Raw genomic sequence first — 27,432 nt, 5'->3', positions numbered from 1 at the left:
TCGTGGAGACTTTTGTTGGCCCCCTCTCCATATCACCACCTGTGCCGCTTCTGTCATCCTGTCAGCGTCTCATCGCACACGACGCATCTCTTGACGTCTGATTACCGATGACGACCAACCAGGAACAAAACCTGGCATCCCTGTATGGAACTCACAATGAGCGAGATGAAGCTGCAAAATCTTCCGGCTGCCCACTACAACACCATCATGCTGCCTTTCCGGGGTAGAAACGCAGACGCCAGATGCAAGTATGGATACGGATCCCTCTCTCGTTATCAGCTATGGGCAGTCGGCACGGCTGATGGACGCCGAAGCGGAACCTGACCTGCATCGATAACCTCCATCCTCGATTCCTCCCAAGGAGCCTAGGCGATGGAGAAGGAGTCAAGATCCATTCCATGCCATGCCATGCATCCCCAGGGTCATCCCACAGCAGGATACTTGACGGTTGACCCCGTGGAAGCAAGCCGCGTGGTGTTGCTCGCCCGATTGCAGAATATGCAACGAATGCCATGCATCCCGAAGACGCCTCTTCAGCTACAAAGTCCCCGTAGGCGCTTTTCTGGTGCGGCAACCGCCGAAGAGGATACTACTTACTCGCCCGAGCGCTACATGACTTCCGACGGCAGCGGGACACTAACGCCATCACTTACACCATGCACGGCCGACCACAACGCCGCTGGATGTCGTGGTTGGGGATGACTTGGACTACGGAGTACGGCACCTGATCATTCGGAGAGATGCAATAAATGCAATGGATCACGGCAGAAACGATGCCATGCGTCAACGATCGCTTCAGAATCGTCTCCCGCTGCTACTTGACGTTAGTCCCCGCGTGGGCAGCATCTTCCAACCACCAAAGTTTGAGACGGCCTTCTCCCGAAAGCCAATCTGGCCCCTTCTTCGCCAGACTGGAGCCGTGATCAGCAGCATTAATCGAGATGGCGTGTGTGCCAGACAGCCAGCACAACAGATTGACCCTCCATCGAACAGTCCCGCCTTCTTGGCGACCAACCCCCCGACGATCTCGGGTGGCCAATGCCATAGGTCAAACCACAGACACCAGGCTCTTTCACGATTCAGTCCAGCGCGTCTGGTGTGACTACTGCGTATGTCCACCATTGTCACTTAGCGGCCTGTCAGGGACGACATTCCCACCATCTACTTGGCTTTGGCACGAGACCTGACTTGACGGCCTTGAGCTGAAAAGTCTGGAAACCGAACTGATCTAGCTGCTGCGCACACAGCAGAGCGACAAGACGTTGGGTTAGTCCGCCGATGATGGCTCGGAAGTTTCCTCCCCTGCAGATGGGAGATGCACAGATGCATTCCCCGACAGTAGTTGAATGCAACCATGCCAGTCGCCAATGACACTCGGTCCCTGGAGCAGAAGGCTTCATCTCTTCTTCTCCAACTCCCCTCAGATGTGAATGTCATCCCATCTCCAAGCATTCGTACGCGGGATGGTATACTATGGCTCAGATATTGGCTTCCATTCTGCAGGCTTCCAGCAGCTTAAACTACCACCCATGTGGTGAAACTAATTGCGGAGACGAGGGGACGTCTCCGACATCGCTATCCTGGATGGCTAGAGCCTGACCGCCAGGGAACCCCCTCTGTCTTTGTCGGTTCATCTCATTTCTCTATGCATATGAACGCAAAGCTGCCAGATAATCAGGCGTTTCTTTCCCCTGCTGCTCGCAGTCCAACCACACTCAGTCATGGGGCGGCACGACCATCGAGATAGCGGGACAGGGTTCAGACAGGACCACCTTGAGGTTGCGCACCCACCAGGAAATGAGGTATCGTTTATTTCCAGGGCACCAAACATCCTTAATTTTGACCAAGGAGATTTTGGTGAGTTTTTCTCTGCCCCGCGTCCCTCTTTTTACCACTGCCGGCGAACCGCGGGCCTCGCGGCACATCATGTCAGCGTTCAGAACGTCCGTCCCCGGGGAAGACGGCATCTCCATTACGGATCCCAAGATCCCAAGACCCGGCCGTTGCTGGAGCTCAAGGCTATCATCAGACTGCGGATATCAACATCGGCCCACCTCCAAGCCATCCCGGCAAGCTAATGCCGCACAAAAATCTTAGTCCCGCTTGCTTGCTTGCTAAGCTGCGAATCCTTCGAAGCAAATCTGAGAAAAGAGCGCCAGCTTTCTCTTGAAGCGCTAGCTGCGGACAAGGCCGGTTGACGGTCTCGTTTGCCAGAACGAGCGAAGCAGAACCTCACGCCTTCTGTTTGGACTTTGCAGTTCAAATTGCATTCGGTTGGCCGTAAATCACTGGATCGCCCAAATACTTCGACATGGGCTAAATCAGATTGTTTGACGTCGCTGCGGCCAATTTTTGCGACCTCGTCGCTCGGCGCCCGGGAGTTCTGGTTGCGCTACCCTAACGCTTTAAGCGCCTGGCATGATGGAACCCCTCCATCTCCCCTCCGCTCATATTGTCGACAGGAGAACCCTGACGTCAAGCCAACGGCGGTTTCACGACAGCGTCAAACATGTTCGGATTGCTTCCTCTGGCACATTACGGTGGCGGGAATCCCAATACCTAAGCATTATTTCTTTTGAGATGCTGACGAGGTCTCAATGAAGGAGTCAGATCCAAGGGGTCTAATGCCGCAGGATCTGAACACGGGGTTCACCATCTAGTCCAGTGTCTTAGACAAAAAGAAAAAGGACTTCCTGGTTTGAAGATACCCAATCCTTCAACGACGGAGAATCGATCAGCATGTGCCGTCTTAGCAATGGTTGCTCGATGTGGCAAATCTATAACACTTGGTCAGGTCTGGACACTGTACGACGATACTGCTGCGCTTCTCGGATCTGATATGCCCCCGCACTCTGATTCCCAGATCGAACAACTGGGGAGAATACATGAATGGCTACTTCCAAGACTTATACGACTCCTCCTGGATGGAAGCATAAGTTTCTGCCGGTTAGCGGTATCAAGGTTCTGGGCTATCTAGACAAAGACATTGATTTCGTATGCTTTGCCCCTCGCGGTGGCATCGGAATCCAAGTCCCCAGCCCAATGCCTCGGATAGAGACATTTAGAGTTAATGGAACATACGTTCTAGCCAGCTGGTCCTCCCCTTCTCGTCCCTCTTCCGGGAGATTGTGTCTCAACGGCTTTTCCAGAACCTGTAGCACCTCCTCAAACAGCCCAATAAGCCGTCGCGACAGCCAAAGTCGGGCTGCCTTCGTCGCCTAGATATCTGGGCCGCCCGTCGCGTAGAAAAAGAATGGCCCGTCAGCTCCCTCTATCTGCACTCTACCATCTCTTGCTACATCTGTCTGCCCATGTCCTCTGACACATGACACATAACACAACGTCCTAGCCACCAAGCAGCGGCATGCTGTTTTCTTTGTGGCGTTCGCCTCTCTGGGCAGGTAGTCTACGTAAAACGGAAGGTCTGCAAGGGAAGTTGGGCTGGGGTTCAAATCCCGTTCGTGGCACCATACCCTAACTCAGTCGTATTTCAGCCGGACCATCTACTCTTGAATTCTCGAGCGACAGTGATAGGCAGAATGAAGAGAGCAAAATCAGAATAAGAAGGGGGGGAGGGGGGGTAAAAGGGGAGCTTCGAACTGACATCCATGCTGCTACAGCGACACGCCAGGCAACCTGTAGACTTTATATGGCGGGTTCGCGTCAGTGGAGGAGAAGCCGCACTCTGACCCGCTCGGCCAAAGTGTACTTTCTTTCACAGAATATTCCAACTTGATGGGCTATAGAGGGTGCGCGGACTGTGTATGGCCAGGTAGGTTGCAAATAACAAGGTATGGGACCACAAAGGTGTCTACGGCTCGTCAAAGGTGGTGATCAAAGATTGTGGCGTCCTGTGCCGTGTGAAGCCCCGAGTCGGAGGTTGATTAAGTCTTCATAGTTAGGCTGCGATACACCGGCCCGTCTTGCCCAAAGGAGGGATTTCTTACCCGGCAGCAGTGTCGGTAGCCAGCTCTATCGGGTTAAAGTCGGCTTTGTTAGGAACTTCGAATTCGCCATGCTCGCTACTCAACTGGCCTCACATCGTGTATGCCGGAGCGGCTGCTCATATCCCAAGAACTACGCTTTCTTACTCACTCCCTGAGATAGGACCAAACCGCAGCTGAACCGAATACCATATGACAGGTCTAGAGAATATGCTAGGTCCTTCTAATCGTCGTTACGCTAGAAGGCATAACCGAACCCTCCCATATCATGCAGACCCTTTATGTCTCGGCTACCCACTGACAGCTGGATACTGCATCTTCTGACAGCTCAGAGACAAAGCTTACTTTGTTTTTTTTTTTTTCACTCCTTCCGATCTCAGTGGTTGGGAAGGGAACCTGGGCATCGATGTGCGTGTAACGTCACATATCCCTTGTGAGATTTTGGCAAGGCAGAGTTAGGGTGACGAGGCCCTTACGGTCGGTCTATGAATCTATGAACCCGCCACTCATGTACACGTGAGCTAGAGAATGGTAGTAGTTGCGACAGAAGTTGCCAGGTTTCTGTACGTACACTGGGCCTCGGCTCTGGTTCTATTGTGAGAGACAACTCGGATCTGCGAGGCTTCGGTAAGTGGATTGTCTGGGGGAAGGTAGGATAGATGACTTGCGGCTGTTACTGGCGGGTGTGAGAGGCCAGAGACAGTCTCTGACGGTGAACCTCAGCTGAGACTGGTAGCAGCGTGTGAGTGAGAGGCTCGCAAGAAGGCTTAAAAGACTTCGAAAGCTGACTGGCAATTACTTCTTTGCTGTGATACCTCGGGCAGATACCTCGGCTTCCTGGTGGGAGAGAGAGGGATAGCCTTTCATCTGGGGAAGGCATGTTATTGATGGTGCTGTGAACTTTCTGGTTGTGGTGTTGCTGGTCGACTACCTACTACAACTTATCTACTATAGGCTGTCTTGGCTTCTCATGACACAACATGATCGTTACATCTAGGGTAGTAGCTACAGAAGTCTAAAGTTCTTTTATCACAAGAAGTTTCTAGCTAAGGCAAAGGGCTTATTTCTCATATCCCCCGAAATACCCAAATAACCATCAACAACCCGGGGGGCTGGGCAAAACAGGATCACGTGTAGGTGCCGTATATTCATCTGGTCTATACACAATACACCCACGGGAGCAAACCCAAAGGTATATACCCCCCCTCAACTCCATTCTCGTCACCAGTACAGCAGGCGCCCTCTAGGTCGGGGGTCAGGTCAAACTGTGGCGTGGTGGTGGAATGGTTAAAGGTCAACAATCAGATTACGCCCACAGCCTACTCGACGACAGGCTTCGAGTTCGATTCCCAACAAGTGCGCAAGAGATGTAGCCCCCATTCGCCACCGGACGGGGTGAACTCTTTTGCTAACTCGATCAGATTTCTTGTTTTGCTGTGAGAGGTGTCTGAAGAAATGTAGACCGCGATATCAACATAGAGTGAGTCGCTGATGTCTGACGAGAAACCATCTGCGTGCTTCCCAGGGCCCTCTCTCGAACGTAGAACATTGAAGTACGAGCATTTGACTAAAGCTGTAGTATACATCAGACCAAGTGGGACACATCTGAAATAGGTCGGAAAGATGTTGTTCTGATAAAAGTGAAGCCATTGGTTTGATCCCAACTCTGATTGATGACATATGTACACAGCGTTTTCTATCGCCTAGTTCCGAGTCCTACATCTTCAACACAAAGCACCCAAAGTCCCCTCCGCGCGCTCACGCGGAAGAAGTCGCCAAAACCCCCCATATCGCCGTCTGCTCTCTTGCTATACCTCTACGATGCTTGTTGCTTTGACGGGGGGATGAAGGGCTTGCCCTCGAGGGTGTTAATGGCTTGGTCGGCGTAGATCATGTGGTGGCGGAGCTCGACGGGGGTGACGCCGGGGCGCTGGTCGGGGATGTTCTTTTCGAGTTTCTACGTTGCGTGTTAGTTGCGACGTTTATATCTCCACCTGAGGGGAAAGGCTCTCCCTCGTATTGGACCGAGATCGCGGGATTGTGACGTACCAGGTTCTCGTAGACACATTTGTTGAGCTTCCACTCGGCTGGTCGGCACTGGTAGAGCTGGTGGTTGCGGTTCTCGATGCAGGTCCAGTGGGCCTTGAACTGCTCGAGGCAGTGAGTGTTGATATCCTTCAGCCTGTGTAGAGTCATTGCCATGTCAGCGATTTGATATCCCCTTCAAAAGCCATCTGCTCTCGCGACCCATTGTCTGCGGCATTCGGGCGCAATTGAGCGGTACCCCTTGGCACCATAACAACCAAACCCGCCGGGACCGCAATGGATTCAACGTACACGCTGGAGGCGCATCTGGTGACCCGACGGCCCTCCTTCAAACAATCGAACTCGCCGCGGCCCGCGCTGTCCGTCTTGCACTGCATGAAGTCGTCATTGTATTCGCGGCAACGGGCGCCGATGAAGTAGGACGCCGACAGAAGAGGCGCCGAGCTGGCACCAATCTCCTTGACCTTGGGAATGTCGTCGGGCAGAGGGGTCGTGTCGACCTGGAACTGCTGGTTGAACCTGGACGCTGGGTGTTAGCCAATCTCAAGCTCTCTGTATCGCGAACGGCCCGGGGTCTTGGTCGGCGGCGACTGGGCTCAATTGGCCGGCCTGTCCGGCCTGGGAGGAGAACGGAGAACGTACTGAGGCCGTCGGTTAGCCATGGCTGTGATTGTGGTGATGGGAGCTGGGAGGGGGGCGGAAGGGAGCGGTCGGTTTTGGCAGTTCGGATAGTCTCCAGAGCAAGCTTTCCGGGCAATGGACACTACCACGAATTGATGTGAGGTCGATTTAGGAGGCGCCTGATTGGATCGGTTGGGGGCGAGGCTGAAGTGGAGCTGGTGTGGCTGTGGCCCCAGTGCGGTTGCAAGGTGGCTCGGTCTGGGAAAGTGTGGCGCCCGGTGAAGGCTGCTGCAGCTGCAAGCTCCGATTTATTATTTTCGCGTCGCTAGGCTCAGTTCCTGTCTCCCAAGGGTAGCTCTCAACAGCCCTGCGACTTGATACCCAGCGAGCCATCTCCGCCAACGCCTGAAAAGAAAGGTCGCCCGTCCTTGTCGCGCCCTGGCCGCTCCTGGAAGCTTCTCTTTGTTTTGATACCCGTCTACCTTCACCTCACTTCCTCCATCGATTTTGCGCTGAGCTTCTTGGCTGATTGTTTGCAGTTCGTTGCAACTCCGCGCATCAATCGCTTACGGCCATAAGAGCCCCGCGACGGACCGACGCTTTGCTCCGAACACAATTGAGTTCATCCTTGACACTCAATCCACACCATGAGTTTGTTCGGCGCACCAAAGCCCGCTGGGCAGACAGGAGGTCTCTTCGGAGGCGGTTGGGGAGGAAGCACAATAGGATCGTCAGCACAACAGACGCAACAGCAGGGTCAACAGCAACCCGGCGTGAGCCTATTTGGAGGACAGAACCAGACGCAAGGAAGTGCATTTGGCAACTCTATGGCACAGCCTCAACAGCAGCAGCAACAACAACAGCAACAGCAACAGCAACAGCAGCAGCAACAACAGATGCCGAGCCTGTCGCAGTCGCAAGCACAGCTCTCGAGCTCACTCTGGCAACCCGGAAGGGAAACACCTCGTACGTTACCGCTCTCGCCTGTCAGCCCGTTCTGCTCGGATCTGTACTAATTCACAATCTGCAGAGAGCCAAAAGCCCATTCCCGAACAAATGTCCCTTATCTTCGAGAAGTGGAACCCCACGAACCCCAACTGCGCCTTCAAGCACTACTTTTACAACAAAGTCGACGAAGCCTCCGTCCCCTTTTACAAGCCCGGCCCGCACGAAGACCCTAGAGACTGGGAGGAGGCGCTGCAGAAGAAGCCCGCGCCGGGCTACATCCCGGTCCTCTGCACAGGCTTCTCCGGTGTCGCGGCCCGCCTCCAGACGCAGAAGAAGGTTGTAGGGGAGCTTAACGTGCGCCTCCACCAGATCAACGCCAGTCTTGACGCCATCCTCTCGCGGCACGACCTCGAGACGAGTGTGCGTGCCCTCGCGGCCCGTCGCCGTCACGTCGTCCTTCGTGAACGGTGTCTCGCGCTCGCTGCCCGCGTGCAAGTGCTGCGCAACCGTGGATACGCCCTTAGCGGCGACGAGGATGATTTGCGGCTCAAGCTGGCGGAGCTCGAGCGCAACGTGCAGGATCCTGCTCTGGCGGCAAGAGAGGAGGAGCTCTGGAGCCGATTGATCGTGCTCAGGGACTATGCGGATCAGTTGATGAAGGAGACAAATAAGCCTGCTTTTGCGAGTGGCGAGGGATTGAGCGAGGAGACTGAGCACAAGACAAAGAAGGTATGGTTTTGCAATCTATGCTGTTTATCCAGACAGTTTGCTCGTTTCTGGTCGCTAATCTTGATTATAGGTCCTGGAAGACTACGAGAAGCAGATCCAGCACCTCAAGAAGGAAGTCGAGTCCATTACAAAAGACTTTGCGGACTGGGAGAAGGAGCGGAACCCGAGCTAGAGTGTCTAGGTTGTTTGGGATGAAGATTACTATCGGGCATATCATAATAGAGGACGGCGCGAGCGGACGCTTTTATGTACGGGATGAACGGAAAGGGACGAGGTGTGCTAGCCGTATCAAGAAAAAGCACTGAGAGGGTGTTCCTCTCCAAGAACGCAAACAACGAAGGAAGCTTTGAACAAAAGTCGTGATGTCTTTTTAACCCTGATCCCGATGCGACCCATAGCCATAGCCCATCCGACCAGTCGTCTTCTACACTGTACAGATGATATTTATTTTACAGAAGGGGTATTTATCCCGTTACACATCCCTTTGGCGGGTGGATGGGAAGCAGCGCTTCATTGGTGCCGCAAAACCCAAATGCTCGCTAGACGCGAGCGCCTTTTCGCAATGGTGTCATGATGCCGAGCTTTTGAAAGCTCGTCAAGTCGTTAATCGGCGACTGACAAGTCCTTTACAGGACCTTGGAGGCGGCATCGATGACAAAAGGGGCTGAGTAAGAAGTCTCTCGTTAGTATCTACCCCAACAAACTACTTGTGTGTATAGGAAGAGAGAACTTTGCGCTTACAGAGGTACAGAAGGACGGCAGAGACGACGACCTGCTGGATAGAGAAGTTGGCCTCGGCCTCCATCTGCTTGATCTCCTCCTCGGAAAGCTGGGGGGGCGCGACTGTAGGGAAAGATGGTCAGCGTTGCTTTGGGTGCAGTTCGGCTCGCAAAAGATAGGTAGGCAACGTACATCCTCCGAACATCTTGTTGGTAGCTTAGTGGTATTAGCTTGAAGGGAATAGGTGGTGGTGGAGGAGGGTGCAGGATGATCGGTTCGTTCGTGATGGGAATTCGCGTCGGTGCCAGATTCAGCGATGATGTCGTCGCAAAAATTTAGAGAAGCTCCATCTCTAGCTCCGTCCCGGCAGGTACGTACCTAGAGCCTCAAAGTCAACGGGAGGTCCACACATGCTTGTTTACTTACCTAATCCGATTTGCACATGCACAAAAAACAACGCTGCTTAGGTAAGTTCTCTAGCGGCATAAGTTTATGAAAGAGACGGGGACCGGGAGGTTCTTGGTGTCAATGGTGGTGTACTCGGCTCTATGGCCGAAGCACTCGGTTTCTCATCCGCGCCCCTCCAAACCTCCAAAGCAAAGGACCGCCTGGGAATACATTGCGCGAACGAGAGCCCCAGAACCTAGTCTCCCGCCCACCACCCTCCACGACCTGTCATTGGCCTTCACATCCGTTTCTGGACGTAATGGCGGCGGCTCATGGATGGCTCGCCGAGCAGTTTGCCCAACGCGCCGGGGGGGGGCCCCAAAGCCAGGGAATGGCTGGGGAACCGGAGAGCCCACCTACGGATCATAATCCAACCCATCATCAAGCTTCCCTATCATCTTGACCGCGCTTATCAGCGTGCGCCGCTGCGCATCCGATAAGGCCAGGTCTCACTCATCCTCACCTCTCACCTCTCAGGGTGTTGGTGCGCGGTTCCCAGGGATCCCGTAACCAACCGAGAGGGTTGGTGTTTGGTGTCGGGTGTTTTGGATGTCCGTTGCGGCGGCGAACGAGCGGGCGATCCAGTAAGGTAATCTGTATCTCACTCTGTACTTCGTAGGGAGATCTACTTGTGCACACCTTACTACACTACTGTGAATACGATTCAGGAACGGTATCCCTGGCCACGCCTGGTATCCTACCTACTACAGTAAGGTGTACCTTTGATGTTTTAACGACGCCGTACGGAGTACGTACCGCTGTCTCGATAAGGAGCCGTTGCCGCGAAAAGGAAGAAAGAAAGGGCGGATGGTTGCCGGTCCTTAAGCTCGCTCTCACCGACTCCTTCATATTTGAAGAGCATTCCGGAAGCCGTTCTGTTGACTTCTTTTGCTTCTATTTATTCTTCCCGAATAATCATCCCATCTGTTCAACAGAAACCTCGTTCGCGTCAAGACCTGGATTCAGGTGTTTTGAAACAGATTTGGGCTGCTTGCGAGAGCTTGGTCGCTTTTATCCCGAGTCGCATCTCGGATCGCAAGTTGGTGGCGACAAGGGTGTTACTTCTTGAGCTACAACGATATCGGCCCCAGATCCGAGCAATACTTCTATACGCACGACTCTCTCAACCACTACACCTGTCCTTCTTCTTTTTCTCCCTTCTTTTCTATTCTTTTCCAAGACACACTTCGACATTGGCGAGTCTCACTGGCAATTTCATCTTCTTTGTGAATTGCCACCCACAACTCACTTCACACAATGGCATCACTGAGATTGCCCCTCCCCCGCCAGCTTCGGCTGGCTGCCCCGAGGTCAAGGATCGCCGCCCGCCAGACACCAGCTTCCTCATGGGTTTGCAACTCATGTGTCTCAAGCTCGGCATCACCTTCGCGGATTCCCCGCGTGAGGACATTCAGCGCCTTCGCATCTCTTCAGCATGCCACCAGCGCAAAGATCGGCTCAGTGGACCCCTCCCTTGAGCCGCTGCAGAGGCCCGAGTCCTTTATTCCCCGACACATCGGCCCTGATGTTACCGATGCTGAGGCCATGTTGAAGGCACTCGACCCTCCGGCAAAGTCAATTGACGAGTTCATTGCCCAGGTTGTCCCTCCGGATGTCATCTCCGAGAGGAAGACCTTTGGTGCCTGGGACAATGAGGGCCCCCTCGATGAGAGCAAAGTTCTGGCGAGAGCCACGGCTTGGGCCAAGGCCAACGAAGCCGCTCCCAAGCCTCTTATCGGTGCTGGATACAACCCCAGCGTCACGCCCCGTGTTATTCAGACCAACGTCCTGGAGAGCCCTGCTTGGTACACAAGTTACACTCCCTACCAGCCCGAGATCAGCCAGGGTCGTCTCGAGTCGCTTCTCAACTACCAGACTATGGTGTCCGATCTGACCGGACTTCCCATTTCCAACGCCAGTTTGTTGGATGAGGGTACGGCCGCCGCCGAGGCCATGACTCTTTCCATGAACGCTCTCTCATCATCCCGCGCCAAGAGACCCGGCAAGACCTTTGTTGTCTCACACCTCGTTCACCCTCAGTCTATTTCTGTCATCCAAAGCAGAGCTCAGGGATTCGGCATCAAGGTTGAGATTATCGACGTGAACGCAGCGGATTCTGCAGAGAAGATCAAGGCACTGGGACAGGACTTGGTTGGTGTTATGGTCCAGTACCCTGACACCAAGGGTAAGGTTGAGGACTTCAAGGGACTCTCCGAGCTCGTTCACTCCCAGGGTGCACTCCTCAGCGCCGCCACCGACCTCCTGGCTCTGACGGTTCTCACGCCGCCTGGCGAGTGGGGTGCCGACATTGCCTTCGGCAGTGCCCAGCGTTTCGGTGTTCCCCTCGGCTTCGGTGGACCCCACGCCGCCTTCTTCGCCGTCAAGGAGGCCCACAAGCGCCGCATGCCCGGCCGCTTGGTCGGTGTCTCCAAGGACCGAAACGGCAACCGCGCCTTGAGATTGGCTCTGCAGACCCGTGAGCAGCACATTCGTCGCGAGAAGGCAACCAGCAACGTCTGCACTGCCCAGGCTCTTTTGGCCAACATGGCTGCCCTTTTTGCTGTCTACCACGGACCCGAGGGCCTGAAGGAGATTGCTTCGAGATTGGTCCGCCTTGCTCGTGGAGTCCAGGCCGTTGCCGAGGCCTCGGGCCTGGAGACCGAGCAGAGCAGCGCCAGCCCTGATGGCAAGGTTCTATTTGACACCGTCGTTATCAAGGCCAGCGACCGTTCTCAAAAGATTTTGGATGAGGCCAAGAAGGCTGGTCTGGGCTTCCGCGACTACGGAAACGGTGACATTGGTATCAGCGTCAACGAGCACGTCACCGAGGAGGTCTTCAAGTCTATCGCTGCCGTTCTCGGCAGTGCCACCGGTACCCAGACCGCTGAGGTTGCCACCAAGGCCTACGGTGCTCTCACCAAGGATGTCACTGAGCTCCTTCCCGAGACTCTGCGCCGCCAGTCTGCATACCTCACTCACCCCGTCTTCAACACCCACCGCAGTGAGACGGAGATTCTCCGTTACATCCACTATCTCCAGTCCAAGGATCTGTCTCTTGTTCACTCCATGATCCCCCTCGGATCCTGCACCATGAAGTTGAACGGCGCGACCGAGATGGCTTTGATCACCCTACCCGGCTTCTCCACCATCCACCCTCACACACCTGCAAGCGAGCTCCCTGGCTACACCGCCTTGATTGAGAGTCTTTCAGACCAACTGAAGGGTATCACTGCCACGGATGCGGTCTCTCTGCAGCCCAACTCTGGCGCCCAGGGTGAATTTGCCGGTCTTCAAGCCATCCGCAAGCATCTCCTTTCCCAGCCCGGCGGTAAGAAGCGTGACATTTGCTTGATTCCCGTTTCCGCTCACGGCACCAACCCTGCGTCCGCCGCCATGGCCGGTATGCGAGTCGTCCCCATCAAGTGCGACCAAAAGACCGGTAACCTGGACATCGAGGACTTGGAGGCCAAGTGCAAGAAGCACGCCGAGGAGTTGGGCGCCTTCATGGTCACCTACCCTAGCACCTACGGAGTCTACGAACCCGCGGTCAAGAAGGCTTGTGAACTTGTCCACAAGTATGGCGGTCAGGTCTACATGGACGGCGCCAACATGAACGCCCAGATCGGAATCGCCTCGCCCGGCGAGATCGGCGCCGACGTCTGCCATCTCAACCTCCACAAGACCTTCTGCATTCCCCACGGCGGTGGTGGTCCCGGTGTCGGACCCATCTGCGTCAAGGAGCACCTTGCTCCCTTCCTGCCCGGTCTCGCCCACGACGCCGACCAGGCCATGGTTTCCAGCGCCCCCTTCGGCAGCGCCGGTATCCTCCCCATCAGCTGGGCTTACAACGCACTCATGGGCAACGACGGTCTGCGCCTTGCCACGAAGACCGCCATCCTCAACGCCAACTACATCCTCGCCCGCCTCAAGCCTCACTACAAGATTCTCTACACCAACGAGAACGGTCGCTGCGCGCACGAGTTCATCCTCGACGCCCGTCCCTTCATCGCCACCGCCGGCGTCGAAGCCATTGACATTGCCAAGCGTCTCCAGGACTACGGCTTCCACGCCCCGACCATGAGCTTCCCCGTCGCCAACACGCTCATGATTGAGCCCACGGAGAGTGAGAGCAAGGAGGAGCTCGACCGCTTCGTCGATGCTCTTATCAGCATTCGCGAGGAGATCCGCGAGGTCGAGGAGGGCAGGCAGCCTCGTGAGGGCAACGTTCTCCGTATGGCGCCTCACCCCCAGATGGACGTCATTCTGGGTGATGGCGAGGGCAAGTGGGACCGTCCTTACTCCCGTGAGAAGGCTGCCTACCCCCTACCTCATCTTAAGGAGAAGAAGTTCTGGCCTAGCGTGGCTCGCGTTGACGACAGTAAGTTTCGTCTTTTCTTGACGTTGCCTTCTTACTAACAGAATGCAGCATACGGTGACACTCACCTGTTCTGCACGTGCCCTCCTGTCGAGGATACCACGTCAGAGTAAATGATGATTCTGCATCCGATAGACATGATACCAGCAGACCATAGACTTGTGCCTGCATGACAGCCTTCATGTTAGCTACACGGGAACGACTAGACGATCTCAGAGGGGCATTTCACCCCCTGATATCTCTATTGTTTCCTGACATCCTTCAACATTTTTCCAATCATCTCTTAGCAAGCGGGGATTTGAGTTCCTACGATTTCAACAGGGAATACACATACACCGTCATATTTACCACTGATGACTGTGCGGGCCGGTTTATGGGGCCGGAGACATGGGCCACCGGGGAGTTTTAAACAACAAAACAACGGAAATGGTTGTTTTTGTTTGGGTTATTGCATTATTGGGCGCGCGAATTCGGTTTTGGTTATCTAACTACCATAGACTGGCCTCTTTTAGCCAGGAAAAATATTTATATTGATAAGTTCAACTTGGTAGTGCTTCTGGTGATGCTTGGAAAAACATGATCATTAAGATGCCCTTTCCATCCTCTTGACCTTTCGATTAGCTCATGCCCAGAGGAAGATATTCATCTTCTTTGTTTCTGAACAGCTTCAGTGAATAATTTGTTGGATGTCGGCGTGGCCTACACAGTAAGCACACTTGTGTCACGGTGAATAGAGCAAGTAGGCCGACTGTGTGGTGTGCTAGGCATGTGTTCGGTCAATTTATCAATTGAAGAATTAACCTGAACTCAACCCCCTTGTATCCATGATGACCAAGGAATTTCAATCGTACCGTCAGCTTTCGGGCTGTTTGAAGAGCACGTATCGATGATCCGAAGATTCAAAAAAGACGTGGGTTGCCCCGTACCCCGAGCCGACCCCACTCGGCGGTCCGGCCTTCCTCATCAGGACGCCGTGCTAACCTTCCAGGTTCCCACCTCAAAATCCCCACCAGAAGCTCACCTTCCCGCTCTCATCTCACACCTCACTCCATCATCTCTTCTCAATTAATCTTCGCGAATAATCAATCGAGCATCTCCAGATTTGTAGATAAACACTGAAATGATCCGGATTACCTCCCTAGCGGTCTCCGGACTCGCGCTCCTCACCGGGTTCGCGTCCGCTGTCGCTACACAGGCGGACATAGAGTCGCCTGATTTCACTACCCTCTCAGTGCCTGAACACCCGCACCACGCCATCCGCATCAAGGAACAGAGCGATGAGATTTGCAATGCGGGCTCGAGGCAGTGGACTGGGTGGTTGGACACTGGCGGAAAGCACCTCTTCTTTTGTGAGTGACAGTGTCAGAACGTGAGTGAAATCGCGACTAATTCGATATTGATAGGGTATTTCGAGAGTCTGAATGATCCCGAAAATGACCCTCTCAGTCTCTGGATGACAGGCGGCCCAGGCGGCAGCGGCCTCGTAGGCCTCATGCTCGAACTCGGGCCCTGCCTCATCAACGACAACGGCACAGGCACAGTCCACAACTCCTACGCCTGGAACGCCAACACCTCTATGATCTTCGTCGACCAGCCCGCCGGCACGGGGCTCTCCTACTACGACACGGACGTCACCCCGCCCGCGACGTCCTACACCGCTGCCGAGGACATGAACATCTTCCTCCGCATCTTCTACCAAGCCTTCCCCGGTCTTGCGTCTGCGCCCTTCCACATTGTAGGCGAGAGCTATGGCGGGCACTACATCCCTGCCCTCGCCGCCGAGATCGTCTCCTACAACAGCGGCTCCCCACCTCCCGACTTCAAGGTCCCGCTGGCGTCGGTCCTCATCGGAAATGGCTACGTCTCGCCCGCCGACACGACGTGGGGCTTCTACGATACCCTCTGCACCACCAAACCCGGCGTCCCGGAGCCCGTGTTCAACGAGAGTATGTGTGGGCTAATCGCTGACGCGCTGCCGCGGTGCATGTACCTCCAGCAAGCGTGCTACGCCTTCCCGGACCCCATCGTCTGCGGCGCGGCCGGGGACTTTTGCTTCGGGCACGTGGATCTGCTGTATTACCAGGACGTGAAAGCCGGCGGGCGTAATCCATTTGATATCACGCGGCCCTGCGAGACGGAGAATATCTGCTACGGTGCCGGGGATGGGATTGAGAAGTACATCAAGACGGAGCGGGTACTTGCCGCGCTTGAGGTGCCCGAGGCGGTGGGTAAGAATTTCAGTCTTATTTCCATGGATGTGAACGAGCGGTTCGAGCTGGCGGGGGATGTGTTTTTGAGTACCGAGGCGGATGTCAAGTATATCCTCGAGTCTGGGGTCGATGTGCTAGTGTATAACGGCGACTTGGACCTCGCGTGCAACACGGCTGGTAACGTGCGGTGGACGAATAAGTTGTCGTGGGCTGGGCAGGTTGAGTTCGTTGCGAGGGAGCTTGAGCCGTGGTTTGCGGTCAAGAAGGGCGGGGAGACGGTCAAGGCGGGTATGTGGAAGCAGGTTTCGAAGAAGATGAGGGGGGGCAAGGAGACGAGGTTGGCGTTTGTGACTGTGGCGGGGTCGGGGCATATGGTGCCTTTGGATCAGCCTGAAGTTGGATTGCAGATGGTGAGGAACTGGTTGTCTGGGGATTTTGGCAAGGCTGTGAAGGGTGGTGTTGAGGTAATGGCTCAGGGTGTGGAGGATGGGTTTGTGTCTTTGGAGTTGTAGGTACGGAATCATGTGAGGATGTTGGAGATTCTTAAGCAGGCATGGATTTGTGCAGCTGTTCTATCACAAGAGGTCGACATGAGTTCCATAGGTACTTGGCCTAGTCCTCAAGGCTACGTGACTGCCAAGGTTGACGACTTTGGTATCCATAGCGTCCCAACCGTCGTTTGCTACCTTACTCATTCGGCAGCGATATACTCCTCTACGCCGTCGACCCGGTCACTCTCGCCATCCAATCGGTCAACCCGTTTTGCAACTGGATCGCCTCGGGGGCCATGCGCATTGCCATCATTCCCACTGACGATGGCCGTATCTGGACTGAACAGGCGTACGTATAGTCTTAAGATCACAAAGCGAGGTAACCCCAAAAAGACAAATATAGTAATAAAACGGCCTATTTCATTTTAAAAAGAAACCTTCATAAGGGCGTATTTCTATATCATATAAATGGGGTGATCGGCTTAAAAAAATGGTTAAGCTCAGTCAAGACCGTACTCCCGACTACTTCACTCCTTTGTACGTTTTAAATAGCCCTCATACAATCCCTCATGAATCTTATTAAGCTATATTTTTATCATGTTCCAATAAACCTTCACAAAAATTTCCCGGTCTTTAGATTAATACTTAAACTAAGGGCTAAGGAAAGACCACACGAAATCAAGATACCAAGGTCAGAGGCATCGAGATGTGGTAAACTGAACCATTGAACGATGTGCGATGCTTCAAAAGCGCCTAGACAAGCTTCTGAGGACGGAGTTCATGGGGGGCAACATCAACGATTTCTTGGACGCTTTGCCGGGTTAAAAATAAACAATCTCGATTTGCCACGACACGCCCTCCAGATGGTAACCAACCTCCTGGGCTCCTTCCAGAGAAAAACCCGTGCTCTTGACTGCGGATCAGAACTCCCATCTTGGTCCAGGAACGATTGAACCTCCCACAGCCTCAAACTTTGTAACATGTAATGCCATCGCATAAAATTTGCAACGGGAAACAAGCACTCTGTCTTTAGGAAGCTTACTGTCCATACCAAACCATACGCTTGCTTCAGAGGCCAACTATCTCAGTGCTCGCAGAAACTCCACTCCACATGATTCATCTCCTGTTCCTCGTTCTCTTGCATGACAGTTCTCTCGGCCATAAGTTTCTTCCGGACCCTTTTCGCTTCCCTCATGCTGATGAGATTGCTCACATTCAGATTGTCTCCACTCGCTGCCTGGCTCTCTCCATTGGCGAACCAGTGTTTCTGCTGAGGGGGAATATTCGATGTCGAAATAACCGATATGGCGGGGTCGACCAAGAAAAGCGCCACTATTTTCCTGTGCCCATTTTTTGTATCGTCCTCGAGTTCAAATGGCTGTACCTTGTGCTGACACAAGTTCGGGAAGAATAGCGCTCGTCCTGATCGCGTCAGAACACTCCCAATATCTTGCATTGTGTGAAAGCCGGCGTCGAGTGCAAATATCTTTTCAATCGAATCCCAGTCGTATTGTTCATAGTCAATCCGTTCGCTGAGATTTTCCTTGTTGGCTTCAGTACGGAAGGCAAGATAGGAGTCGGTGATGTTGGAGCTGTCGTAGTAGAACAGAGCGGTGGCGACAATATGTTCGTTCAATTGGCCTTCAATGTGCCACGAACCACCGTCATATGAAGGGTTCTCCGGTGTCAGTTGAATGTTGGCCAGCTTGACTATGACTTGAATTCTTGGCACGTTGTCGAAAAAGCCCGAATGTTTGACGTCTTTTGACGACACTTTGAAGTAGGGTGAAGGGTCGCACGCCACGTCGTCTTCACTATCGTATTCCTCATCGTCGGAATCGAGGCTGTCGTCACTTCCGTCAGATTCTTCACTCTCTTCTTCCTCATCGCCCTCACTACCGCTTGCCGGCTCGATGACTTCAGGTGTCGTTACAGTATCTGGCTGGCCGTCACTGGGGATCTTTTCTCCACCAATTTCCTCTTCATGGACTTCTGGTACTATGTCGGGAACTGGAACGCCATCCCCGACCTTACGAGTTGTCTTGGTAAGACGAAGTACGGAGTACTTCCTCACCCAACAGTAGATGAGGTCCCATGCTGGCAGAGACTTCTGAACCAGACCTTCGATTATAGGATAGAGATCTGAGTGCTTCTCTGGGTGTAGGTTGTTAATATAGCTCTCAATCTTTGCGTTGCCCTTGTCGTCAATGGCTACATCGCAGGGGAGCCATTGGAACTTCCTCGAGAAATATCCGACCTCTCTTCCTCGCCAGTCAAATGATGTGTTCTCAATCTTGGCTGGCTTTGGAACGCGAAATCCTCGGCCACAGAAGCTCAATGACTCGTTTAGAGTAACTCGAACATGACGCATGATACGACTGCGTCCGTATAAGAGAGGGAAAAGCGATGGGTGGACCAAGTCAAGCACCTTGCGACTGCTTCCCGGATGCCAGTCCCTTTCTTCATTAGGGACTTCCTCGAGAAGTTTGACGGCAGACTTCAAGCGGTCCAAGAGACTGTCACACAGAATCGTATCTGCTTTGATGATGCAAGTTGAATAGTCAAAAACAGGCACAAGGCCTGTCTCTTCGTACAACGCTGCCTTTTTGCAGAGCTCTTGGATACACTATGTTTGCGGCCATCAGCGTCACTCATGTCCAACTTCACAACTCACACAATGTTACAATACTTACTGCCTCTGCCATATTCTCTGTAAAGTCTCCGTAGCGTCTGTACTCGTCCCAGTCGAGTGCTAGAACTTCGCGCTTCCATTCATTGGCAACTTTTGGGTCGCGGACTTTGCGCCACCATTCTGGCTTGTTGGTGATATCTTCCATGAACTTAAGCATGCAGACTTCTCGGATCAGCAACGTCCTGGCTTTCCAACCTCGACTATCGCCATGTAATAATACGGGAAATCTGTCTTTCTTGGGAGGTAAATAATCCAACGGGAGGCCGTAGCCAGGAAGTTGGATCGCATCGGAGGCTGAGGGGATTGGCCGGGGGGCCGGGTCTGGCGAAGACAACGCGGGATCGTCATCCTTGACGAAGAAAAGTCAGCCTGAAAGATTGATACGAGACATGTTTTACCTACATTACATTGTTCAACTCGTACGTGTTCCATGGCGCAGCGAGTGAAGTACGATGTCTTAATTGAGACTTCAGCAGGAGTACGGAGAGGCGTTTCTTTGAGAAGATAATGAAATGCACATGGATTCGGATTTATACGCTTGTCTGATCAAGATGTTTCTGCGAGCCAAGCGCGTGCTAAGCTGCCACCAGCTCGTTGCCTAAACTCAAATGTATGGAGCCCCGAGAATGGCGCCGTGCTTCACCACACAGCCAAGACTCGATCAAAGTGTGACTATGATTCATTTGTGTATCGTTGCTGCATTGGTTTAGAAAATTGAAGTTTTTTTTTGTCACAGAATGGAACCAACGACTGATTCAGCTGCTTCATCACTTACCCTCGCTTGCGGCGACGCTGTAGTACAAGCTCGTTCACTCTAAACGATCATCGCCTCCAAAATCTTGCCTATGGGATCTACGAAGCGGTCTGTTGACGGATTTCCTGCATTGACATGTTCATACAGCTGGACCAGAAGCCCGCCTTCAGAAATTCGAGGAGGACTTCGGACGTCCTCAGCTCTCTCTACCTGCCTGGAAGCCAGTCGATGCCATGGGCCTGCTTCGTCTCTCGATGCTGTAGAAGACATCTAACCATCCTAATGTGTGACTCTGACTTAGTCTGAGGCTAGGCATCAGCATGGCTAGCTGAAAATCTATCGATAGCTTTAGAAGGGACGGTGCAGCAACACCTGCACTAGGATTCGACAGCGATAACCATACTTAACAAGGAAAAGATGATCCTAGACCGTGGCACACGGAACACCAAAAACAAAAAAGGGCACGCTTTAGACCAGACGCTTTCAGCAAACTATATTGCTCATCCAATTCTACCAAATGACTTTTGAAAATGAATTATACTGAAAATATTCAATGATTTCTCGGCTTTGAATCGTACTCTAGGCATCTCTGATAAATCTTCCTCTAGCATAGAAACAATAGTAAAAGCACTGTTTTATGTGGCGGTAAGTTAGGTGTGCCCTTTTCTTCGTTTGCGGGTGCGTGGGATACACTGACACTTGCGAAATGGAGAATATAACGTGACAATGCTCCCGAGACTGCTACCGGCATTGTCCAATCTAGAAGCCGCAAGCACGACAGTATCGAGCGGCACAGGCGGGGACGCTGTGACTATGAATACAGGCTTGACCACGGGTGACTCGGGCCCGGCAAGCGCAATCGCTTCGGGGTCATCCGGCTTGTCCACCGGCCGGTGTGCTATCATCGCGGTGTCGTGCCCGTCGCTTTGACAACTTGGTAGATACTGTGTATTATCTTGTTGACCGTTGAAACGCAACATCATCAGCCAGTACTAAGGTCGAACCTCACAGCCGCTTCAACACAATCGTGACGAAGTCGTTGATCTAGAGCAAGGCGGTAAGTACTAATGAGGACGCCGCAATATCGATTTCCGACAGCCTGATCATTTGAATCAACTTATGATAGGTGTGTATCTCTCGCGTTCGTTGAGCCGGTCTCTTGTAATTGTTGATGTATTCGTAGTGGCGATGCATATACCTACACGCTTACATCCAGCCTTCTTCTCGCCTAATCCTGCATCTCAATGGTGAACTGTCAGTTCTTAAGCTGGTAGAGGCAACATACGAACGGCAGGACAGGGGCAATCAGAGGACAAGACGATTGGCCACTGAGGTGCCCTGTCACTTGGAAGATCGTCAGCTGGCTGCGGCCCGCGGGTATGACCCCGGCCACTGATTCGTTTCGTTTTTCTTCTTCTTTCCTAGAGGCGCAGAGGTGAAGACTATCTGAACGATCGTGGACCACTTTTTTAGCCTCACTGATAGCTACTGCGTTCAATGCGCATGATCATGCGGGCAGGTCTCAAAGAGGACACCAAGCCGAGAGAGCGAAGCACAGCCTTCTTCACATGAGTTGTCACGTTGTCTACCCATGTGGGCCCTGGAGTTCTTGACAATGAGGCGAGAACGTGCCTGCTGTGCTACCACATACACTGGAGTTGACCGGCGATAGACAGCGATAGATGAATCATGATTTTACGTGTCTACCTGCTTTTCGTTGGGACGCAGGCGTGCGCTAGAAGACTTAAGATTCTCTACTATGTTATTCGTCGTTGGCCCATTGAAACAGAGGGCAGATTACTTAAGGAATCAATCACCGGAGTGTCTTAAATAGCCATAAATGTATATAGAGAGAGCACAAACCGGAATGCTTTCGGAGCTTTGGAGGCTGAGATGTCCCTTTCTCCGTCCACAAGTCATTGAACTCTGTGTTTTCTCTGGCAGTCTTTGCAAATTGACTCATGTCACATCCCCTCTCGGGATCAGGACGATCTGGGAGTGGTACAATCTCGTAGGCATGCGATTTCGGGTTCAGAACTCAATCATCATAATCTGGGACAATACTAAGACCTCGAGACTCAGAAGGTTGAGGTCTATTCGAAGAGATGTTTCAGTGCTGGGCAACCCTGGCTCAATATATGCAGGCGTGATGCAGTGTAGCTTGGCGAGCAGATGCAATCTTTCGAGATCCCACATCTAGTCTCAAAGGGGATGAGATAGGTAGCGAACAGAGGCAGTCTCTTTCAGGATGAGTGCAACTCAAACTCGTCAAGGGAGCCATTCCTACTCAGCTTGCTACCAATAAGATATACGCGCAGAGTGTCCCTCTTCTGATTGTCAAGAACATCTTCAGATCTCATTTGGCTTCGTGTTTCCAAAAAGGTATTTTCTGATACATGCCCGAAGGTGATTCAACGATGGCAACCCCACAGTATGAGGAGCCACCTAATGTTATCTGTGAAGCTGCCAGCAAGGGTAGGGCACGGGAGAGCTTATTTTCCTTTGGTGACGAGGTTCTCACGGCGAGTGTTGGCGCAACTGGGCGGCTGATTCGAATCACTCAGCAATTCCCCGGATAGAAGACCGGAGTCTGCGTCGGCGACAAATCTATGCGAAAGCCCTACTACATTTCATTGCGCTTGGACAGATTCCTACTCTGTTCCCAGCTCGAACGGTGAGGAGGAATCGGGCCACGTATCCGCTTATTCTGCCCAAGACGGAAGTCTGAGCATGATATTGTCAACGATCGATGGCCTACCTTTACCAGAACGATGCGGGGCGACACGTCGAGCAAGCTGCGTATGTCTTATTTGGCATATCAAGGCACCATCTACCAAAAGTTTGAGATCATAGACACAAACCAAGAAGGAGAAGAGGGGGGAGTTAAGTCGTCGATGGAGTCCATCTTCTGTGATCTGGCACTGGATTCAGACGTCCTCATCAGGAAGACAGATTTTGTGGACGAGTACAACCCCTTCAACACGGATACCTTGGAAACTGAAACTGTTAGTAAGTCAAAAGTGAGGGTTTACACCACTGCTGTTGGGGGAGCAAAGAACCACATCATACGGGAACACAAGTCAAGCTGAACGTTACACTCTCCACCTACAAGTCCTGGATCAGCATAGAACAATTGACTTTTGCCCGAAAGCTGGGGGATCTTGGTGCGGCATCCAACGGAACCTTGATGACCCCGAAAAGAAAGTCCTAGAGTTTGTGCTCGCATACACTCTCGAGCAAGGCTCCAAAGTCTCCGATTACAACCCTCGGCTGCCAGATTGGGAGACGTTTCTCGAGGCTAACGAGCTTCTCCAACCTTATTCAACAGCGGAATGGACTGATGATCGCAATCTCAACTTTCACCTGCGAAGGAAACTGGAATTTACATTGTCTATCTGCAGTATTCCTGTATATGCGGCGGATCCCGATGGAATACCTCCCGTTGCTCTCACCTGCGGAGACGTTGATGGTCACCGAGTGGCAACAGCAGCAAGCTTGTAAGTCATCATGTTGCTGGCAATGTTACAACCGCTGATGATTCGATATAGCTATGCTTTTCAAATTTTACTTCTTGGCATGGATTGCATCAAAGCCTTGCATTCAGCACTTAGAAAACCGCTTTGCATGTGCGGCCGCGACAAGAGACCTCTATCATCTCCGCCACTGCCTTATATCTGCATGACGAAGAGACGGATCGAATACGTTTGCGAAGGCCATATGAAATGGGTCTTTCAGGGAACAGCCGAGTCTAACAGCCGGTTCTGCCCTGACTACTGGACCAATGGCGATGAGATTGCGAACTGGGAATCCAATCGATGGCTTCCAGGAAAATCCCTCGTTGACGCCCCTTTTCAATTCATTAAAGCGGCGGACTTTTACAGGATACTCGGAGAAGACATGCCGTACGAACTGACTCAAAAGGCAAGGGCTGCGTACAGGAAATGGATCTGTCACCTTGGGGAGGTCGAGAAGTCTGGAAAGTTCGCATTCCCCTCTTACAAAGCCAGCGACGATGGGAAACCGACCGAAACCTTCTATCTTACAGACCATGCTCTAATTTGGCAGGCAGTAACATCTGCGGAGTCATTAAAGCTTCATTCCTCACCCGAGTTTTACTATGAGAAAAAAGAAAGGTGTTCAGCAGATATGTTGCGGGAAAACATTATAAAGAGTTTCACCACTGCGAATCTTCTCTTAAAAAAGAGAATGATCGCAGTCACACGAAGTCCCACACAAACCCGATTCCTTTTCCGCTCTAAAGATGTTGCTCTTCTTTGCGCTATGGAAGAAGGGCTGTTCAAGAAAGCCGGCATCCAATGGACGAACACCCTTGACTGCCAGAAACATCATGAAGGAAATGATGACACCGATTGGAGTGACCCTCGAAGGTTTGCTCTGGCTATTACAATGGCTCGACATGAAAAGCTCATCAACCTTCGAACCAAAAGGAAATTGATAGAGCAAGCCTTATCAGTCTTGCTCAGCAGCTCATCTTCCAATGGACCTTTCACGGGGCTACTCAATGAACGCCAGGGCCCAGCCGTATACGAGGACGATAGAGACAGAGATAATTATTGGACAGTCTCTTTCGAAGTTCCATATATTTGTGGAAAGACTACTGCTCATGGCCTCACGATCTTGATTCCGACACAGGGCGTACCTCGAACTCCACAAACAGCTGTCTCAAGTCCAAATGCCAGTCCGTCGAGGGAATCTGCAATGAATTGGGAGAATTGATAGTCCATCCGTCAGGAACAAAAGGGCCAAGATACCGCTACGGCTACTGGATGAAGCATAATCTCCCCTTCAACAGTGTGATAGACGACAGCAAAATTGTGGAGCTGCAAGATGAGTGGCTTTACAATGAGCCTGCATTCTTCGCCAACACTACCGATGACAGCGTGGGAAGTGATTCGGATTCTGATACCGATAGAGAGGCTCTTATGACAACAGTTACCCATTTCAAGAACGTTTGGCTCCTCATCAACGTCCCAGAGCGTAAGCCGCAAAAGGGGAAGCGGCCAGTGGGAAGCCTTCAAGTGCGGTACTTCCCGGAGGACAGGGAGGAGGAGTTCAAGGAGACCGCCGACATTCCAAGAAGGGCCAAGTCGGCTAAGAAGAGATTTTGGGCTTTCGTCTCGAGAAAGGCAAAGGACAATTCGAGCTGCACCAAACCCTTTACCCCAGACGAGGAGGAAAGATATTTTCCATAAGCACGAGGACAGCAGAAGCTTTTTCACCGAGGAAACGATACCAGCACTCAACCTGTGGACGACGGAATCCCATGTTGCATTTTACTCCAATATTAAGGAATATGTGCGATGGTATGTGTGGAAACTGGACAAGGAAGCAACGGGATTCCGATTTGAGGGCGAGACTTTGACAGATATTGGACTTGTCGTTTTGTAATGGCCGATCCCCAATTGCCAGACCTTGATGAGGGATTGTGTCAATTAGAGGAACACTTGATAAAGTTGCTAGAACAAGATGGAATGGACAAGAATCAAAGCCTTGACCAAGTCAAGACTGGTCCTTGGGAAGAACGGAGAGTACTTGAGATGATTTTGTTTGGAGACATCATCAGGAGTATGGCTACGAGCGCGGGGGTTATTCTGGATAAGGCCCAAAGAATTGTGGCGGAGCAGAAAAGAAAGTTGGAGGAGAGGCTAGAGAGGCTCCAGGACTCTCGAACGTCCAAGCGAGAACATAACAGTTCGACGCAAGATGACATCGATTATCACAGCTTCCTCCTCACCAGGAACGAGTTCCGCAAATTCCAAGCACAGCTGCAGATGATACACGAAGACTTCGCAAAAGCCAAACCCATCAGGAACGACTGGCTCAATCGAGAGAACGATCGTCAAGCCGAACAACTCCGATGGACTTTCAGCGACTCTCGTCGCTGAAGGTCAAAACTGAATAAGTCACTGGTTGCGAACCATCGGGCTATCCATAATCTGGAGCACAACCTCACGGAAATTTCTGTTCTTGCAGAATCAATCACGAAAGAGCTCGAGTACGTGGGCAGCTTTCTCGAGATCATGGTCAATGAACAAAACCGACAGAGCAATAATGATGTCCGGCTATTCAGATACACCACTGCCATCTTCTTGCCTCTAGGGTTTGCAACAGGCATGTTCAGTATGAGCGGGACGCTTGATGCACAAACTGTTGGTAGCATGTTTGGACTGTTCGTTGGAGTGTTGGTCGTGGGTACATTGAGAATTCTTTCTGTGACAAAGAAGTTCAACTTTTAGGATCTGGTCGGGTCGCAGCGTTGGAAGGCTACGAGGGCGTTTCCTTGGCGTGGACGTGGTAGAAGACCGACCGGTGGACCGACTGGAGAGATAAGTGCTGAACGCAAGGGAAACGTTACAGATCAAGTATCGCGACAAGGGATTCTGGGCTTCAACTTACGCAGGAAGGAGGTAAGCGGTGGTCTGGGAGAGGTGGACTCGGTGCCTCCACGGTGGACGAGACGGCAGCTTTAGGGAACGCGCGAAGCTCCAATGAATGAGAGCCACTTCGTATTTCGGGGCCATGAAGAAAACCTAAGGAAGGAGTTCAGGATCTATTGTAACTGTCATTTGTTATTCAATAAACGCAACATGTTCATCGATCATTGAATCGCTCGTTCTTCTTAGTAATTGTTGAAGACAGCCCATGAAAATGTTCAAAGCAAGACATTCAGGTTTAGAGCGTTGCGGCCCTGAGCGCCGTCATGGGACTTTGCACTATACCATGGACTGTCGGATTCTTTTACCAGCCATTCCAACAGCTCATCGGAAAGAACAAATGGATGATGCGGCCAATTCTTCGCGTGGCATCATCGCCTTCAAATCATGATTGAAGACTAGATGAACAGAAACTGAAGCGCGTCTTCTTTGGCTGAAAACCGGATAACTGGGAAAAGAAACGGCTGGATCCCTTCATTTTCCGTGCTCACGCGCTAGAGCTTGGAAGGCCCGTGGCGCCAATGAGCCAAAATCTGACGGATGAGCTACTTGTAAGGTAGGTAAATGCTGCATTTCCTGTGGATAATCAATAGTGGAAGCACTCGCCGTCTGATCTTCCTGTCCTCATACAAACATGTCTTCTTCACCTTCTTCTTCTTCTTCTTCTTCACCAGCAATCGCAAAAATCATTCCATCAGCCTCAGTACAACCTCCAAGACGTTTGTCAGCGGCTGGATCGAGAGATTCGAGACACTGAACATGGGACAGATCACGGATGCAGACACGCCCGCTGGCTCAGCCCCCGGCCAACAGATCCCTGCCGAAGGATTCGCGAAGGCTCCTCACAGACTCCTCCCAGCGCCTGCCTGCACGACGATGGAGATTTCGCTTGGCTCCAATTCAACACCATTTTAACCTATGCCCCCTTCTTCCTAGCGTCACATCCAAATTTATGATTTTTTCCTTCTCACCTCCCACTGCCTCCCAAGTGGTGGCCTGC

General features: G+C 52.3%; 8 protein-coding genes across 8 annotated transcripts; 5 read left to right on the top strand and 3 right to left on the bottom strand.

The window, feature by feature from the left end:
• Positions 1-5,407: 5,407 nt before the first annotated feature.
• On the bottom strand, positions 5,408-6,764 carry BDP55DRAFT_639911 (CHCH domain-containing protein). The gene is made up of 4 exons (XM_060573295.1): positions 6,633-6,764; positions 6,282-6,509; positions 5,994-6,126; positions 5,408-5,901 (listed from the first exon to the last, which is right to left on the bottom strand). Exons 1-4 carry the CDS (start codon positions 6,650-6,652, stop codon positions 5,761-5,763), a joined length of 522 nt encoding a protein of 173 aa, XP_060436678.1. The 5' UTR covers positions 6,653-6,764; the 3' UTR covers positions 5,408-5,760.
• Positions 6,765-7,131: 367 nt separating this feature from the next.
• BDP55DRAFT_3231 (nucleoporin complex subunit 54-domain-containing protein) lies at positions 7,132-8,593 on the top strand. The gene is made up of 3 exons (XM_060566786.1): positions 7,132-7,577; positions 7,642-8,288; positions 8,359-8,593. The coding sequence occupies exons 1-3, from the start codon at positions 7,259-7,261 to the stop codon at positions 8,458-8,460; spliced, it is 1,068 nt and encodes a 355-aa protein (XP_060436677.1). The 5' UTR covers positions 7,132-7,258; the 3' UTR covers positions 8,461-8,593.
• Positions 8,594-8,914: 321 nt separating this feature from the next.
• BDP55DRAFT_722205 (mitochondrial outer membrane translocase complex, subunit Tom5) lies at positions 8,915-9,213 on the bottom strand (the record flags this gene model as incomplete). Its single annotated transcript, XM_060578563.1, has 3 exons — positions 8,915-8,952; positions 9,030-9,131; positions 9,201-9,213. 3 exons carry the CDS (start codon positions 9,211-9,213, stop codon positions 8,915-8,917), a joined length of 153 nt encoding a protein of 50 aa, XP_060436676.1.
• A 1,499-nt stretch (positions 9,214-10,712) lies between these two features.
• BDP55DRAFT_539226 (glycine dehydrogenase) lies at positions 10,713-13,943 on the top strand (the record flags this gene model as incomplete). The annotated part of the gene is made up of 2 exons (XM_060568013.1): positions 10,713-13,833; positions 13,882-13,943. 2 exons carry the CDS (start codon positions 10,713-10,715, stop codon positions 13,941-13,943), a joined length of 3,183 nt encoding a protein of 1,060 aa, XP_060436675.1.
• Positions 13,944-14,865: 922 nt separating this feature from the next.
• BDP55DRAFT_597508 (serine carboxypeptidase) lies at positions 14,866-16,980 on the top strand. Its single transcript, XM_060571008.1, has 2 exons — positions 14,866-15,179; positions 15,234-16,980. The coding sequence occupies exons 1-2, from the start codon at positions 14,951-14,953 to the stop codon at positions 16,550-16,552; spliced, it is 1,548 nt and encodes a 515-aa protein (XP_060436674.1). The 5' UTR covers positions 14,866-14,950; the 3' UTR covers positions 16,553-16,980.
• A 635-nt stretch (positions 16,981-17,615) lies between these two features.
• Positions 17,616-19,557, bottom strand: BDP55DRAFT_538190 (uncharacterized protein; the record flags this gene model as incomplete). Its single annotated transcript, XM_060567921.1, has 2 exons — positions 17,616-19,157; positions 19,225-19,557. Coding segments are annotated over 2 exons (1,875 nt in total), but the record flags the coding sequence as incomplete, so codon positions are not given.
• A 3,191-nt stretch (positions 19,558-22,748) lies between these two features.
• On the top strand, positions 22,749-25,324 carry BDP55DRAFT_709312 (uncharacterized protein; the record flags this gene model as incomplete). The annotated part of the gene is made up of 4 exons (XM_060578124.1): positions 22,749-22,986; positions 23,090-23,474; positions 23,526-24,676; positions 24,730-25,324. The coding sequence occupies 4 exons, from the start codon at positions 22,749-22,751 to the stop codon at positions 25,188-25,190; spliced, it is 2,235 nt and encodes a 744-aa protein (XP_060436672.1). The 3' UTR covers positions 25,191-25,324.
• On the top strand, positions 25,281-26,262 carry BDP55DRAFT_3121 (uncharacterized protein). The gene has a single exon (XM_060566690.1). It carries the CDS (start codon positions 25,386-25,388, stop codon positions 25,881-25,883), a length of 498 nt encoding a protein of 165 aa, XP_060436671.1. The 5' UTR covers positions 25,281-25,385; the 3' UTR covers positions 25,884-26,262.
• The last annotated feature ends 1,170 nt before the right edge of the window (positions 26,263-27,432 follow it).

Source organism: Colletotrichum godetiae (assembly GCF_030913485.1).
Source record: "Colletotrichum godetiae strain CBS 193.32 chromosome Unknown BDP55scaffold_1, whole genome shotgun sequence".
NCBI classification, from domain to species: domain Eukaryota; kingdom Fungi; phylum Ascomycota; class Sordariomycetes; order Glomerellales; family Glomerellaceae; genus Colletotrichum; species Colletotrichum godetiae.
Note: the sequence above shows the minus strand (reverse complement) of the source record. Positions and strands in the feature narration are given on the sequence as shown.

What these genes read in the sequence shown, in the direction of transcription:
- BDP55DRAFT_639911 (XM_060573295.1), bottom strand. Translation starts at nt 6,652, where the DNA reads ATGGCTAACCGACGGCCTCA. An exon ending in ATGGCTAACCGACGGCCTCA is followed by an intron (nt 6,510 to 6,632) that starts GTACGTTCTCCG and finishes CCCAGCGTCCAG; the next exon opens with GTTCAACCAGCAGTTCCAGG. An exon ending in AATGTGTCTACGAGAACCTG is followed by an intron (nt 5,902 to 5,993) that starts GTACGTCACAAT and finishes CACGCAACGTAG; the next exon opens with AAACTCGAAAAGAACATCCC.
- BDP55DRAFT_3231 (XM_060566786.1), top strand. Translation starts at nt 7,259, where the DNA reads ATGAGTTTGTTCGGCGCACCAAAGCCCGCTGGGCAGACAGGAGGTCTC. An exon ending in ACCCGGAAGGGAAACACCTC is followed by an intron (nt 7,578 to 7,641) that starts GTACGTTACCGC and finishes CACAATCTGCAG; the next exon opens with AGAGCCAAAAGCCCATTCCC. An exon ending in CTGAGCACAAGACAAAGAAG is followed by an intron (nt 8,289 to 8,358) that starts GTATGGTTTTGC and finishes TCTTGATTATAG; the next exon opens with GTCCTGGAAGACTACGAGAA.
- BDP55DRAFT_597508 (XM_060571008.1), top strand. Translation starts at nt 14,951, where the DNA reads ATGATCCGGATTACCTCCCTAGCGGTCTCCGGACTCGCGCTCCTCACC. An exon ending in CGGAAAGCACCTCTTCTTTT is followed by an intron (nt 15,180 to 15,233) that starts GTGAGTGACAGT and finishes CGATATTGATAG; the next exon opens with GGTATTTCGAGAGTCTGAAT.
- BDP55DRAFT_3121 (XM_060566690.1), top strand. Translation starts at nt 25,386, where the DNA reads ATGGCCGATCCCCAATTGCCAGACCTTGATGAGGGATTGTGTCAATTA.